Source organism: Thunnus maccoyii, chromosome 18 (genome assembly GCF_910596095.1).
Source record: "Thunnus maccoyii chromosome 18, fThuMac1.1, whole genome shotgun sequence".
In the NCBI taxonomy this organism is placed as follows: Eukaryota; Metazoa; Chordata; class Actinopteri; order Scombriformes; family Scombridae; genus Thunnus; species Thunnus maccoyii.
The window spans coordinates 6823042-6839085 of NC_056550.1; the positions used below are offsets into that span (position 1 = coordinate 6823042).

General features: G+C 41.5%; 2 protein-coding genes across 3 annotated transcripts in view; both read left to right on the forward strand.

Annotated features, from left to right (window-relative positions):
* The window catches only part of LOC121884139 (microtubule-associated serine/threonine-protein kinase 1-like), a 50288-nt gene extending 40861 nt beyond the window's left edge, over positions 1-9427 (forward strand). The window contains exons 14-27 of one of the 2 annotated variants that reach the window (XM_042392789.1): positions 282-420; positions 586-718; positions 1566-1731; positions 1938-2039; positions 2508-2630; positions 3047-3156; positions 3297-3457; positions 3764-4023; positions 4141-4371; positions 4466-4695; positions 5147-5269; positions 5374-5507; positions 5600-5787; positions 6066-9427. In XM_042392789.1, the coding sequence (XP_042248723.1) occupies positions 282-420; positions 586-718; positions 1566-1731; positions 1938-2039; positions 2508-2630; positions 3047-3156; positions 3297-3457; positions 3764-4023; positions 4141-4371; positions 4466-4695; positions 5147-5269; positions 5374-5507; positions 5600-5787; positions 6066-7732 (3767 nt within the window). In that variant the 3' untranslated portion in view covers positions 7733-9427. The remainder of the gene's footprint in view (positions 1-281; positions 421-585; positions 719-1565; positions 1732-1937; positions 2040-2507; positions 2631-3046; positions 3157-3296; positions 3458-3763; positions 4024-4140; positions 4372-4465; positions 4696-5146; positions 5270-5373; positions 5508-5599; positions 5788-6065) is intronic. The other variant, XM_042392790.1, reaches the window with a different exon arrangement.
* A 614-nt stretch (positions 9428-10041) lies between these two features.
* LOC121883588 (cysteine protease ATG4D-like) lies at positions 10042-16025 on the forward strand. Its single transcript, XM_042391922.1, has 11 exons — positions 10042-10180; positions 11240-11490; positions 11615-11698; positions 11831-12004; positions 12762-13065; positions 13144-13208; positions 13405-13553; positions 13911-13989; positions 14088-14164; positions 14353-14472; positions 14560-16025. Exons 2-11 carry the CDS (start codon positions 11298-11300, stop codon positions 14728-14730), a joined length of 1416 nt encoding a protein of 471 aa, XP_042247856.1. The 5' UTR covers positions 10042-10180; positions 11240-11297; the 3' UTR covers positions 14731-16025.
* Positions 16026-16044: the final 19 nt, after the last annotated feature.

The window sequence follows — 16044 nt, forward strand, 5'->3', positions numbered from 1 at the left end:
GTCATGAATATACTCCAGCTGCCCAGTGAAAATGAAGTATATATATCATATATCATCAGATATCATTGAACATATCAGGAATGACTAGGTACAATCATACATAATTCACAGAAGTTAAGTCACAAAAACCTCATTAATTCAAGCATGTGGTTCTGTTGTGCATGTTGTTCATCAGCCTAAATGGAAATGAAAATGGTCTGGGACAAGAGGTACCAGGACACATTCATGGTAATTGCTGATGTCAGCAGCAAGACTAATCAAATAATGTATTCTGCTGGCAGGTGGAGACTGTGCCACTCTGCTGAAGAACATCGGGGCTCTGCCGGTGGAGATGGCACGCATGTACTTTGCAGAAACTGTCCTAGCACTGGAGTACTTACACAACTATGGCATTGTCCACCGTGATCTCAAGCCCGACAAGTAAGACAGAGTTAGTTTTCATCAAACTGTTGCAAAAACATCATACAAATTGTGACAATACATTGCTCGACACAATCTATTTTATTACTATTACATTGCTATTTCAAAATAATATAAATAAGGCTTGTGTAGTTTGAGCTTAAATTATACTGTCTCTATTTTCAGCCTCCTGATTACCTCAATGGGCCACATCAAGCTGACAGACTTCGGCCTGTCTAAGATGGGTCTGATGAGTCTGACCACCAATTTGTATGAAGGACACATAGAGAAGGATACTCGGGAGTTTTTGGATAAACAGGTATGACAAGGACAACATGCAAATTAGAACATCGCCACTACACTGTATACTCAAATCCCAATTCAAATGTATTTTTTTTACATTATAGATTTTTATTGAAGTAATTTTAATTTACCTGGACTTTTAGGTAAAAATAATTTAAATAAAATCAAATTATTATGTGCAATATAGCTGTCTTTTTGGCAGTATTACAGTGCAGACTGTTAAACCCCAGTATGATCCAAGCAAAGATTAAATATGAAATGTCCTTTGATGTCTTCATTTCTATGCAAAGATATTCTCTGTCATTGTGTGCCAGGCATATCTGAAGCATGAAAAAAATGAAACCGTTAACAGTTGGCAGAACAATAGGCCAGTATTTCCTCAATCATTATAATCATTTCTCTTGTAGGCAAGGTTTATTTTCTCAAGCCTTTCATTCAGTGTTTGTGCTTTGAATCTAAGCCTCATTATTTCTTGTGCGTGCATTGTGGCCAGAAATGTGTTGTGCATTCAGAGCATACATGAAAACGCTCACCTGGGCTTTCATCTTGTCTTGGCATTTCTGCAGTGATTTACTTGGCTAGGTTAAAATGTGCATGCTCCCTGCACAAGTGCCCCTCGCTCAGTGTCAACTGTCTACCACTTACAACTATACTATACTGTAGTTTTATACCAGGCAGAAAGTAATCTGGTATTACTAGCTGGTTTAGAATAATCTTAGTGTGAATTTGAGTGAACTCTACATAATCTCTGTTATTCCTACTATAAATTAAATGTGAAAATTCACAAACCTTTATACAAACAAATCAAAGTAATGGCTTCTTCAAAAATCTGATCAGCTAAAGTGTTATTGTTGTTCTTTTAGGTGTGTGGAACTCCAGAGTACATTGCTCCGGAGGTTATTCTTCGTCAAGGTTATGGGAAGCCAGTGGACTGGTGGGCTATGGGCATCATCCTGTATGAGTTCCTGGTGGGCTGCGTGCCTTTCTTTGGAGACACTCCAGAGGAGCTGTTTGGACAGGTCATTACAGGTGAGTAATCAAGGGTCTGAGTGGGATCCTTATTTTTTAATGGATATATAGTGCAGTATATACTCACTGTACATTGCTAATAGACCAACCAAATGGTAACTGTACCCATCCTTTCTTGCCTCTTGTCTTTCACCTCCCCTTTCTCACACTTTACATCAAAAATGTATTCCCTAATGTCCTCCACCTCTCTCTGCTGTATCTTGTAGATGACATAGTGTGGCCTGAAGGGGATGAGGCTCTCCCTGTTGACGCCCAGCACCTGATCTCCTCCCTCCTGCAGACGAATCCACTGGTTCGACTGGGCACAGGTCAGTCACCTAGGACAGTGTTTCCCAACCTTTCTTTTTCAGACATAACCCCACAGCCCTGTCAGATGAACTCAAGTGCCCTTTAAGCAACATCATGTTTCAAATGTGTTAATTTGAATTTATTTTAAACTGGACGTTTTGGTTCGGTCCATTCTTACTACTAACAGCAGAAGCTAGATGTTGCAACCATCTTTTACTTTTAGCTATTTCAACTATTACTTTTAGCTAACTACTGTTTATCTGTTACTTCTAGTCATTCCAACTATCTATTACTTTTAGCTGACTATGTAAATAATTTATCCTGCATGTAGGCATACAGATTCAGTTTACCCAAGTAAGTCAACTTCTGTCAGGGTCAAAGTACCTCTACTTCCTTCGAGGCTCTAGTTATTACCTATCTGTCTTTAAACTTCTCTCCTTCTCCTTATATATTGTACACCTCTCTAATTCCCTTCCTGTGCCCCCTAGGTGGTGCTTTTGAAGTGAAGCAGCACCCCTTCTTCACAGAGGTGGACTGGAACAGCTTGCTGAGACAGAAGGCAGAGTTTATTCCTCACCTCGAGTCAGAGGAAGACACTAGTTATTTTGACAGTAAGTCCACTGTTGGGAATCCATGATCCTCTATAAAAATTACATTGCAGGCACACACCACAGATCCATTTAAACTCAGGACATTTTTATTCATCCAAACAGCTCAGGGTCTTATGAATCATCACCGTCGTCACCACAACACCCTCATTAAGTCTCACGCCGACCATGATAAGCACTGTAAATGCAGAGAGGCAGGTATTAGTGTAAATTCAGCATGAGTTTGCAGAATGTAGGTTAACTTGAAAGTGCACAGTGAGTACTTCTGTCTCATGGAATGTGGGCCAGTGTCTGTAGCTTTTTATGTGTGTTAGTATGAGCAGTGAGATCAGCAGAAAGAACCACAGAGAGAAAGATAATACCACTGCTCACTGAATTTGTGCCCATTGCAATAATATCTTGTTACCTTTCCTCATCAGCCCGCTCTGAGCGCTACCATCATGTGCAGTCATATGATGAGGACGATACCAATGATGACGAGCCTGTGGAGATACATCGCTTTTCATCTTGCTCCCCTCGCTTCAGCAAGGTCAGACCTGCATCTTACTCTATTTTTTTCTAGAAAGGGAATGTTTTAGGTGTTAAAATGGCCATGGTTACTCAGCAGTCCACATAACAATATCATAATTTCCAAAAAAAATGTGACTGTCTCCTTGTGTGGACCTGCAGGTGTATAGCAGTATGGAGCATCTGTCTCAGCTGGAGCATAAACCTCCCACCGTGACTCTACGAGAGCACAAGGTCCCCAGGGAGGATCGAGTGGCTAAGAGGGAAAGCCTGGGTAGCCTCACTCTCAGGGACAAGAGCTGGAGGACTGGATCACCTGAAATGTGAGTGCAGCATACAAAAAATAGTGGAGAAGCCATTTTAGAAGGTCTAATGTAAAATAAAATTGAAATTAAATCTGTTAGGAGAAATAAGTGTATGCTTTTCAGACGTAATTTCTTGGTGATTAGATTTCCACAAACAAAATGCCACTGACAGTATATCCAAAATTATCTGATTGGAAATATGGATAGCATTCTGAGTAAGAAGTAAAACGTACTTGTATTGTGTTTTGGTGTTAACTGTCTTTTTAAATGACATTTACACTGGCTGTAGGGTTCCATTCATATCTTTTCTTTGTGTTTTTTCAGGAAGCGCTTGTCCTGCTCTGAGTCCTCCTTCACTGAGAGCGACTCCAGCCCACCATCAGGGGCCCGAAGACGCTTCTCTGCCCTCATGGATACACACCGCTTGGCTTCCCCTCTGGAGGTCGACTCTGAGCTGCCTGTCCCCAGCAGGCAGCCTTCAGTGAAGGCCAGGGGGGCTTCCCTGGAAGGAGCCATGGGTGCCATCTCCTCTCAAGGTGATCTGAGAACATTCCTTAAAGACAGCAATGGGTTCACAGCTGGAGGTAAGAAGGGATGAAGCGTCACTGAACAATTTGATTTGTGACTCTAAACCTGTATAAACCTGTAGATGTAAAGAGAATTTATTTACTGTTGGGTTTCATGTCTCCACCATGCAACAGATAAGCTTTTGAGACCTGCTGATGCATCGTTGCCTCTACCAGCCAGTGCTACTGTTCTGGGACTTCCAGACACACAGGGGCCCCGTGGGGCCACCACTGACCTGGTGCTGCGGAGGGTTCGCCACCAGCAGCTCTCAGCTGATGGAGAAAAACGTAGCTCACGACCAGGAACCAAAGTTATCAAATCTGCTTCTGCTACTGCTTTGTCTGTCATCATTCCTGCAGGTAAAGGCATGTATCATATTGCATTAGCAAATTAACTGTAAAAACATATCATAGAAATAAATCCTGTACTGTATCCTTAACTCCATCCCTCTCTCCTCAGTGGAGCAACATGGAGCCTCCCCTCTAGCAAGCCCCATGTCTCCTCGCTCCCTCTCGTCCAACCCCTCCTCCCGTGACTCTTCTCCCAGCCGAGACTACTCTCCAATGGTCAACGTACTGCATTCTCCAATCACCATCTACCGCTCTGGGAAGAAGTATGGCTTCACCCTCCGCGCAATCAGAGTCTACATAGGAGATGGTGATGTCTACAGTGTACATCACATGGTCTGGGTGAGAGAGCAGAGCTTACAGTATGCAGAGTTCTCAGTGGCTCTACTTTGCAAACTTATAAAAGAAATATGTTAACGAATCATAATGATAAGTTATTTGTATAGAACCTTTCATATATGCAGTACAGCTCAGAGTGCTTTAGCAATGAATTATACACCATTTTGTTATACAATTTGGCTGAATGAAAAAGGAGAGGTCCAAGTATGGAACCCTGTGGAACACCAGGTAGAATGGGTATTTGAAACATGCTTGCCAACCTTTCCAGAAATAGCAACATGTTTCGAACTATAAGCACAGTGTGATTCATCTTTTTGATTGTGGAACTTAGATGTTGCTGCCAGAGTTATCATTTTGTTTGTTTTTGTTGAGTTTTTGTTGATTTTCAACACACGGATAAACAGCTTTTCTGTCCAAGTGGCTAAATCTGTTTCTAAATTTGTTCTACTCACAGCATGTGGAGGATGGCGGCCCCGCCCAGGAGGCTGGACTTAGTGCAGGTGATCTCATCACTCATGTAAACGGAGAGTCAGTCCACGGTCTGGTCCATACAGAGGTGGTAGAGCTCATCCTGAAGGTGAGATCTATTTATCTGTCTATCTAATTTATTTTTTTAAAGATGTTTCAGATAAAATTTGCTAATAAAATAACATGAGTCATATAAATATATATCATCTTCAGAGTGGAAACAAGGTGACAGTTACAACTACTCCCTTTGAGAACACCTCTATAAAAGTGGGTCCTGCCCGCAAGTCCAGCTATAAATCCAAGATGGCACGGCGCAGCAAGAGAACAGGAGCCAAAGAGGGACAAGAGTGCGTTACTGCAGAATACAAGACAAGACTTTTTATTTAATGTTTTAATATGTCTTTATTATCATCACTATATCATTTTTTCTTTCTTTCAGTAAGAAGCGCAGCTCCCTGTTCAGGAAAATCACCAAGCAGTCCAACCTGCTCCACACCAGCCGGAGCCTCTCCTCGTTAAATCGCTCTCTGTCCTCTGGAGACAGTCTACCCGGCTCCCCCACCCACAGCCTCTCCGCCCGCTCACCCACTCAGAGTTTGCGCTCTACTCTGGAATCCCCTTACCTGGGTCAGTATGGAAAGCCTAGAATACGTGTATGCTAGGCCAAGAAAACAATACTTAGTTGCGATGATATATTTTAAAAACAAGACAAATGCAGTATATTAAAGTCTGTAACATTTTTAGCCATTCTTTGATTTTCAGTCCTGCTCCTATCATTTGTCTTATATAATCTCAAACACATCAGTGCCTTTTACTGTGAGAAAAAAAATCCTGACTGCACAAATATACAATGTTGAGATATTGTGATCAAAAACTTTAAAGTTTATTTCCTCTTCTCTCCTCAGGCAACTCCTCCCAGAGCAGCTCTCCGGCATCCAGCACCCCTAACTCCCCAGCAGCCTCTCACCACATGAGGCCCAGCTCTCTGCATGGCCTGTCCCCCAAACTTCACCGCCAATACCGCTCTGCGCGCTGCAAATCTGCCGGCAACATCCCTTTGTCCCCCCTAGCTCACACCCCCTCCCCAACCACTTCCTCTCCCCCGCCTCTCAGCGGCCACACTGTAGGGAGCTCCAACACCACACAGATGTTTCCTGCCAAGCTGCATTCCTCGCCTCCTGTTGCCCGCCCTCGTCCCAAGAGCGCTGAGCCCCCTAGATCTCCCCTGCTGCAAAGAGTGCAGTCGGCGGAGAAGCTAGGAGCACCTATTCTGCCTTCCTCCTCTTCATCATCATCGTCGCCCTCTCCTCTGACAGGTGGAGTGTCATTACGTAAGCACAGCCTGGAGGTGACACATGGGGACTACAGGAGAGAATCCTTCCACTGTGAGCATAGCCTGCAAAGTCTGCTTGAGATGGAGGGAGAGAATGGACCCGCTCCACCATCTCCTTCATCATCGTCTTCCCCTTCTCCTCCCATGGGAGGCGAGATTGGAGGCCTGAAGCCTGTTAGGAGGCTGGGAAGGCAGGAGTCACCACTCAGCCGTGACACAATGCTCACATCGAGAGAGAAAGATACTCAAACAACAGCATCTGAGCTCACTGGGTCCCAAACTGAGAGCAAAATGCCTAAAGCTGAGTCCAAGACCAATGTTGTTGACACAAGTAAAACATTATCCACTGCTGAGGCTTTAAAGAGTAACGTAAGTGCTGCTGCAGTGGAGACCAAGTCTAGTTCAGTGCCGGCTCAGTCCACTTCAGAGACCAAGTCCAGCCCTGGGGACAAACCTCCAAGTGCAAGCACTCCGAGTTCTGAGGCAACAGTCTCTAAGAGTAAAGTCAGTGAGAAATGCTCTACTCCAGTCACATCAAAGAGCCTGCAGCAACAAGATAGTGCGAAGCAGAATGCAAAGACAGACAGTGGCTCTGCAAGTAAAGCTCTAGAGAAGACTGTGGAGAAAGCAAAAGGCATTGGGGGTCCAGAGAAAGGTAACATGCAGAAATCAACTCCAGAGCAAACCAAGCAGCGTAAAGGCACAGAGACAGAAGAGAAAGGAGGCATCAGTGGTAGTGATAAAAAAATTGAGACGTCTAAGGTTAAAGGACCTGCACCCCCGGTTCCGACCCAGGTTCAAACCCAAGCTGCAGCCCATGTTCCAGCTGCACCCAGATCCAAGGTGGAGAAGGTGTCAAGCAGTTATCGTGGGGCCAAAGAGGAGAGGGCACATCTGGAGGTCCTGGAAGAGAATCCCATGTCACCCTCCTCTAACGCAGCCTCACCCTGCTCGAGCAAGTCACGCCCTGTGTCTCCGGGGGATAAAGCCAGCTTTGTTACTCAACTCACGAGTGTGGCCAAAACAGTACTCGCACCCATAAAAGGGGGGGGATCACAAGAGGGGACCAAGGCAAAAGACACCTCTAAGTCAAGTGAGGAGAAGCGGGGAACCACAGCAGGAAAACCAGAGGCTTCGACGGGAAGTGGCCGTCGGGGGGCTCAGACAGCATCCTCACCAAGTGCTGTCACCGTCCAATCAGATAAGGGAAACGCTCGCAGCTCTAAGCACCATTCATGATAAAGGAGCTTCAGAAAGGGTCAGACTCTCCCATGCAATGCCTTTTACTGTAGCGTCATACTGACATATCATGAATCAACTTGACTTTACACCTTTGAATGAAGTGAAAACATAAATGCCTGAAGAAAAAAACACCAAATAGATGACATGTGACATGTAGACAAAAAAAAAAAGATCAAGAACAAAGAAGCATCAGTTGGAAAATGTGTGCACATGGTATCATAATGTAGGCCCGTGTATGTTCTGTTCATCACAATGTGTTGTATATATATTAAAAAAAAAAGCATATGTCTTAATGCATGTTTGGCATTGTACATGGAAAATGAAAGAATATTTAAAGAGAAAATATAAAGCAGACCTTAAGGTAGTGAACACTGTGAACAACTTTTCAACCGACCACAGGCATACTGTTATCTACGTATAAACAGGCAGGATTCTGTTATAAACGGGCATTACTCACAGTCCAGATCAGTTCTAGTGCCATCATTTAGTTCAGTTGAAATTGTAAAAGTACAACACATACTGTATTGCCATAACGTTTAGTTACAAAAGCGTTTAGGCACAGAAAGACTTGCCATGTAATGAAGAATATAACAAACTGCTTATGGAAACTGGACGAAGATACCAAAATGCTTGCAGTGATGGAGTTAGAGGGTGAATCGGCTGGTTTTCTCTCAGATCGGTTTAAGGGCTGAATCCCAGTGGAATCAAGGTAGATTAGATGAACTTGCACAGGGACACTATGCAATGTGCTAATGATACCACTTTTGGTGTCCCCAATTACTAAGTTTACATTTTGCTGTAGACAAGAAAAGAGGATGAAGGAAAGGGTTGCAATAAGCCAAGCAAACACATTTTGTTTTAAAAGTTGTCTCCATTGATCGTAGTGAAATGTGCAATTATATATTTTTGGCTACTAGGTGAATAGATTAGTGTGTTCAGATGGTGAAGAGGACAAAAAGTGCGCAAAAACCATAATGAAACTAGCACTTAATGGAGAATAGGCTAGAAATGCTCTGTCACTCACTCTTTTCTATTTATGCAGACGTACGGTATATTGTATAATGTCACGTGTGAAGGAAAATGCCAATGTTTTTATTTAGGGATAATGTGATTTTTTGTTTGTTTACAGTTAAATGTATGATAATATGCAAACCTACAGTGCCCAGTTCCAGTAAAACTGAGCACCCTTGTCAGTGATATAGTAGTAGGCTATACACGAAGCCAGGATTAGATTTGTTGAGAGCATCTTGATGGTGAGGTCCTGTTTGTTCTTGTGTGTGTACTTAAAATGATCTTGATAGTTTTGGGACATCAGGCTCAGACTTGTCGTAGGCTGCCACCTTGTGGACGACATCACATGACACCAAAAGAGAGCTCCTGAGTTACAAGAAAAAGGTCAGCTCATGAAATTAAATCACTGATTAGTGTTAGATTTAATTAGAAATCTGATGTCTTCTGTCTGTGGAACTTTCCATCTCATACATTATAATTCTGATGCATAATTTATTTTGTCGATAAAGACATTTAGATCAATTTCAGAAGAGTTTTGCAGCCTGAGTCTTAGCTTAAAGAGTCTTTATTTTATCCATTATGATGTGGTGGTTTAAACAGACATTAGCCAGATGTTTTAACATTAAACACCAGTGTTTTGTGTGTGATGTGAGAAAATTGCACTTTATTTGGTGTCAAATATTTTTTATTTACATGTCTTTTATTTATTTACTTTGTTATTTTTCTATTTATTAAACTTTTTTATTTATTCAAATGTATTTTATATGTCATCAGATAGTGAATTTCTGCTTTATTACTGAAATTAGTTCATTTTGAAATGTAAGAATTTTACATCTAGACTGAGAAGTCTACCAAATCTGTGTGTGGCTATCCCATTGTGTGCAGTTTTGACACTGTCATTCCATGAGTCTGAAGTTGTGATATTGCTGTCATGTCCATCTTTGTCCAAGTGTTTTTGTACAACAACAACAACAACAACAACAACAACAACAACAACAACAACAATCTCTGACTGTTGTTGTCCATTACAGTGCTACATATTTACAAGCCACCGTTGTGAAAAACCAATGCAAAAAGGCCTATAGTGCAGAAATGTAATAAAATGCAAAGAAACACCTCCGAGTTTTGTCTGACTTTTTTTTTTTAGAACAGACTTGTAATGAAAATAGGAGTGAAAACAGCGTCTGAGAGGCGCGCAGTGGGACTGTGTGGGGGCCTATTATCATTGGTCATCTGTTGGCCAATCACAGCGGTGCCAACACGTGACCTGTATAAACAGGAAGACGGTACAAAATCATTGACCCACTCCTCTGAGAAGATCAAGCGCAGTTTCCTTGATGCCAATGAAACGAGAAACAGACGGGCTTCTTCAGTGAAATTCAACCAAAGTCTCTCTCTTATTAAAGGAGAAAAAATGATAATGCCCGAGTGAAGGTAAAAAGAAGAATGTCTCGCATTAATAATTTAATAAGAGCTCTGAAGTACGATGCTCAGAAGTGAAAGGCTGGGAATGACATATAGAGAATTTGCACACAGGTGATATTTATGCTCACAAAATGTTTGCAGACCTTGAGTTATATTTAGTTGGTAGTATGTAATGTTATTGAAAAGTCATACGAAGGGTAGAGGTTGTAAAATATACAGTTTATGTATTTTATGGCGGCTCTGTTGATGTTTTGCTTTGTATTCTAACTAATAAGTTTTGTTTTAGTAGCTTATGTCTTGTAAATGTCATGTATATTATACAGTTACCATATTTCATTAGTTCATCAATCAATTTATCATGTAAAAAAAGGACAAATAACCATTTTGTTTTACCAGCAGTTTAAAAACATTTTGAAAAAGTTCGTCATTTTAGGTTTTTAGATAAGTTACATGAATGTGGATTTTATTGTGTAATATAAAATAAAGAAGCATGTTTGTGTGCAAAAGAGCTACACAGTAAATTCAGCATTTTTGCACATATATAATTCTTTAAATTCAGTTTTAAACTATATTTTCAAATGGGAAACATTTTTGATACACAGTTTATTATGACATGTTATACATTTGCAAGATGTGTTTTTACGTATTACCCTACTGATGTATATTGTATATACCCGTGTAACTGCACACACTGTGTTTTTGAATATGCGAGTGTCCCTTGTTGCTACCATCCCATATCTCCAAGGTGATATTTTAGATACATCAGGCCTAACATGGGGAGGAATAGGATCCAGCACCTCTCCTGCTGCAGCTAAACTGGCATTTCTGAAATTCCTTGAGTCACAGGGTGCAGTCACATGGTTTCCTTCTTTCCTCACTGTCATGGAGAATTATTGACTTTGCTGTGCTTAACATTAACCACATCAGTTCCAGCTAGGTGCCACAAGGTGTTTGTTTCAAGACAAAATAATGTCATTTACTGAAAGTGGCTCCATCATCTGTTGAGTCACATGTATAATGAGAATTGGGTTTTTTTTTTCATGTTCCTACTTGTGTGTGTCTGCACAGGCTGCTATGGCGCTAAGGAGCAATTTTTCACGCTCAATCTCGGTCAGCCCCAGCTGTTATGAATCCCAGCACCTCCTCAGCTTGCTGTGCAGACCAGCCCTCTGCAGATGACCATATGGACGACTGGCTTTTCCTCTCCTCTGACTCTGCTGGGCCTCAGTGCCTTGAAGTGAGCAGGGAGGACCGAGAGACAGAGGACAGAGGCAAACTCAAATCCAAATTGGTCTCAGCATGGAACAGTGTCAAATATGGTCTGTTTTACTTATCTGACATTGTAGCTAGTCTGTATTTTTACTGTGTGATAAGAGCAGATCTATCTGTTCTCTTTTCTTTTCTGAGATTAAATTGTTTCTCTTTTTCCTTCACATGTATCAGGCTGGTCCTTGAAGCAGAAATCCCACTTCAGCAAGAGCTCTCCTGTCATCATGCTTGGAAATTCCTATGAGCTCAAGGATCAAGGTGAGGTTTTTCTTTGCTTCAAAGCTAGGGGGACCATTTGAGCAGTAGGCCCTCCTAGCTTCTGAATTTATCTCATTCATGTATTTCTAAAAGCAGGGGATCATTTTAACTTGGGCTCTGTAACTATGTCAGGTGAGAGAGAGAGCTTCCGTCGCTCCTTTGCATCTCTCATGTGGTTGACGTACAGACGGGGTTTCCCTCAGCTGGGGAGCTGCTCTCTGACCACTGACAGCGGCTGGGGTTGTGTTCTACGCACGGGGCAGATGCTGTTGGCACAAGGCCTGCTCCTACACCTGATGCCACAAGGTGACAACACACACAGGCATGCTGCAATATTGCCTGTCTATCTGAGAGAGTGAATACACACAGTAGTAGTAGTAGTGAAAAATACTGTCATAGGAACTGTCTGATCCCACAGGAATGAAGAATTCTGGGACATTATTGGTAACAATGTAACTAATGTATTGTAATTGAAAAGTAACCACCATTGCCATTGTGTTAACATGTTTACAGTGAATACAGGTGCAAGTAGGCTTCAAAATGCATACAACATTTAAGTATATGTTGAGACACAAGTATTTTGAAATGTTAATTCCAGTGTTGCAAGTGGCAAACTTTCAGCCAAAGCTGGGTATCAGAGAACAAAGACAACAATTCATACATGTACAAAATTATTTTCTGGGGTGTCATTGCATCAAAAGAAAAAAAATAAAAATATTTTACAGAAGTTACTTTGCTGAACTTAGCCAGAAGTTACCCATGGTCAAAATTATTAATAAGATTGTAACTTTACCAATAAAGAGAATCAATACAATATTTTTTGTGATGGGATTCACAACTGAATGTAAGTCTATAACTTAAAAGAAATTGCTCATCCCGGTAATTAAATAATAGTAATATGATAAGTTGTACTCCATCCGTTTTTCAGATTTTTCATGTTCCCTGAAAGAGAAAAAAAAAGTAAATCTGTCCAATTTCAAGAAGAGTTTTATTAGTTTGAGTTTTATTTCATTTAGTTAACACTATACAATACTTAATATTACCTTCATTATGTCATTTTGAGGTTGGACTTGGTCTGTGAGCCACCATGTGGTCAAAGATGACATGGATCTACCAGAGATTCGCCCCACAGCCGGTGCAGAGCATGGACACAACCTAAAAGAAGGGCCCCGTAAGAGGGGTCGAAAACTGAGCTTGGGTTCCCTCCTGGATAGACGCATGGAGTCCACACACAGAAGGGTGGTGTCATGGTTTGCAGACCATCCCACAGCCCCTTTTGGGATACATCAGCTGGTGGAGTTGGGCAAAAGCTCAGGGAAGAAGGCTGGGGACTGGTACGGCCCTTCGATTGTGGCACACATCCTACGGTGAGACTTGAAGTGATTACACACCAGCTCAGTTATTCATATAACATCCTACTTTAACATTGTTTGATTCTGTTTCAGGAAAGCTGTGGCAGCATCAGTGGACCTCCCCAATCTGGCTGTGTATGTTGCACAAGATTGCACCAGTGAGTCATTTATTTCATTGGTGTATTTGTTCCCTCTGTTCTGACGGGCACAGCAAAGCAGCTGTGCTCAGAAACACAGTAGAGCTGCTTTGAACTTAAGTTTGACTGAAATGGGGATAATTGGATTCATTTGACTACACTGACTTTTTGTCTTTCATGTGTGTGCCTCGGTCTCTTTATTTCTTTATGTGTCCAGTCTACATAGAGGATGTGAAGAGGTTGTGTGAGCAGCCTCTCCCTGGGAGCTCTGCTGCAACCAGTCAGCCCTGGAAGTCCATCATCCTCCTGGTTCCTGTGCGACTTGGAGGACATGATCTCAATCCTGCCTACATAGCTTGTGTCAAAGTATCCTGATCCTGTTCTTCACACACAAACAGTATTTAACGCAGTCACGCCTATGTGCGTTCCATGTAAACTAAGCAATTTAAATCAGTGGTTCTCAAATTGGGACCTTCGTTTGGTTTCCGGGGAGTTCCCCGAAAAAATTAGTACAACTTCAAATGTGCAGAATGTACAAATAAGGCTTTTTTAACTGTAGGTTTTGCTCTCTGCTTAGTGTGGTTGTTATAAACCGCCAACTTCCTTTGTGGCATTCTCTGTTGTATGAAAACAGAATTCTCTCTCTAAAGCTGAGAACAAGCCAAAAAATAGTGAGTTTCAAGTACAAAGAATAAAAACTTATTCCTCATATTTTTTCCATAGAAACTCTTGAAGTTACAATGCTGCATTGGCATCATTGGGGGCAAACCAAAGCACTCTTTGTTCTTCGTTGGCTTCCAAGGTATGTACAGTACAGTACAGTACAGTGTACCTCATAGTCATTGTGCTCAGCTGTTTGATGTCAGTCCTTTCACTTTTTTTTTTCTTGCTTTGCTAAAGATGACCATCTGTTGTACTTGGACCCTCACTACTGTCAGCCCACAGTGGATATAACAAAGGAGAACTTTCCCTTGGTGGTATGAGGAAGTACTATTTCTCCTTTTTAGCTTTCTGTTTAGTTTCTTCCACTGACAGCTACGCTCAGTCATTGAGAATAAACGTTGAGCGACAACATCCACATCAGCAATATTTTCTCTGACTCTAATGAGACCGTTATCTGATTAGTATTATTGTTTTTTTTATTTCCTCTTCACACCACTTGCAGTCGTTTCACTGTAAATATCCCAGGAAAATGTCTTTCTCTCGCATGGACCCCAGCTGCACCATAGGATTCTACGCTAAAGGCCAAAAGGACTTTGAATCGCTGCGCAGAGTTGTTAACGAGGTAGCTGATGTAATTTAACAAAATGAAAGATTGAAACTGGATTTTCCCTAGACTGGTTGAGTTATTTTTCATTCCCTTTCCCCTCAGGCTGTCTCCACATCCGCAGAGACGTACCCCATGTTTATATTTGCTGAAGGACATAGTCAGGAGGAGGAGGGAAGCAATACACCCACCAACAAATTTACCTACATCCAGAGGAAGAATGAGCGGAAGAGAGTCGACACTTGCAACAGCTTGGACGAGTTTGTTCTATTATGAACGGAGATCAAATCTGCCCTGAGGATGCAGTGCAGTGATCATTGATTACATGCAAATATGACAGTTACATTGTGTGGCAACTACTGAGCAGAGGAACAATGTCCTCAAGCAGTAACCTTAAGGGACTCCTTGTTAAATGAAGTAGTCATGTATCTTTAGGCCAATGACATTACTCATCATTTTACCACTGTTTGTGCAAACTTGTATTTTTATTTATTGTTTTAGAGGATAATGTCTAAATTAATATTATTCAGTTGAAGAACAAATCCAGAATGTCATATTTTCACTTTTCAAGTGAATCAAAATAGAAAAAGAATAACACATTTTTCCTACAGGCACACTGTTGGTAAGTGTTACTATGAGATACACAGCCTCTCACTGTTTGATGTCATGTGGCAGGATGTGCTTTCTTTGAATAGATTAGAAAATTGGATTCTAAACATGAACGGGACGCACACGTGAAACACTGAAAGAGCAATTTAGTGGAGAAGTAGCTGGTTAAGTGTAGTCATGTTATGAATGTACTCTTGAAGGAAAAAGACACAATTCACTGAAAACAATCTCCTGAGCTGTTTTTACTCTGCTACTTTTTATCTGAATAAACTGTTTAAGAACGAGAAAGGAACTTTTTCTTTGATTACAGAATTATGTTTGTAATTCTGTAATCATAAAAAGATATGTGTTTGACTATGCATAGTGTTTTAGGGACTGTATGATAATCATTGGGAGGGGAACAATATTTTTTTTTAATTTGTAAAAAACAAGACCTTCTGTCTTATGAATATTTCCTTTGGACACTGTAGAGGGTTTGCAAAACTGCAATACCTTCCACCCAATATCTCGAAATAATATAATTATTGCAAAGTGAAAATACAGCCATTATCTATTTTGAACAAAAAGCTGGCTAAACAGTTAGGCCTATTACAGCCACCAAATGGGGGGGAAAAAATCTGTGATGAGAAAAAGTTAAAATACTCTCCCAAATAATAAAGCCTTTTCTGATCCCTGACACCCCTAGTAATTTGTGTACAGTCCCTTGCATATATTACCCTATAGTCTCAGAACTGTACAGTACAAATGGACATGGTACTAGAGTTCAGGCAGTACAAGTCGCGTACAGAATCTCTGCTCCTGCTTTGTCATGTTTCCCTGTACCTGATAACCCTAGAGGGGGTCTGAATCAGTCTGCCAGGGTCTTACTGCGTCCTTCAGTTCCTCATGGGGAACCCCTTCCTGATGCCTCAGCTTTCAGGCCCATACTGCTCTGCCTTCTCCCAGAACAGCTGGAGGAAAAAGTCATGGCTTTGCTTGAAT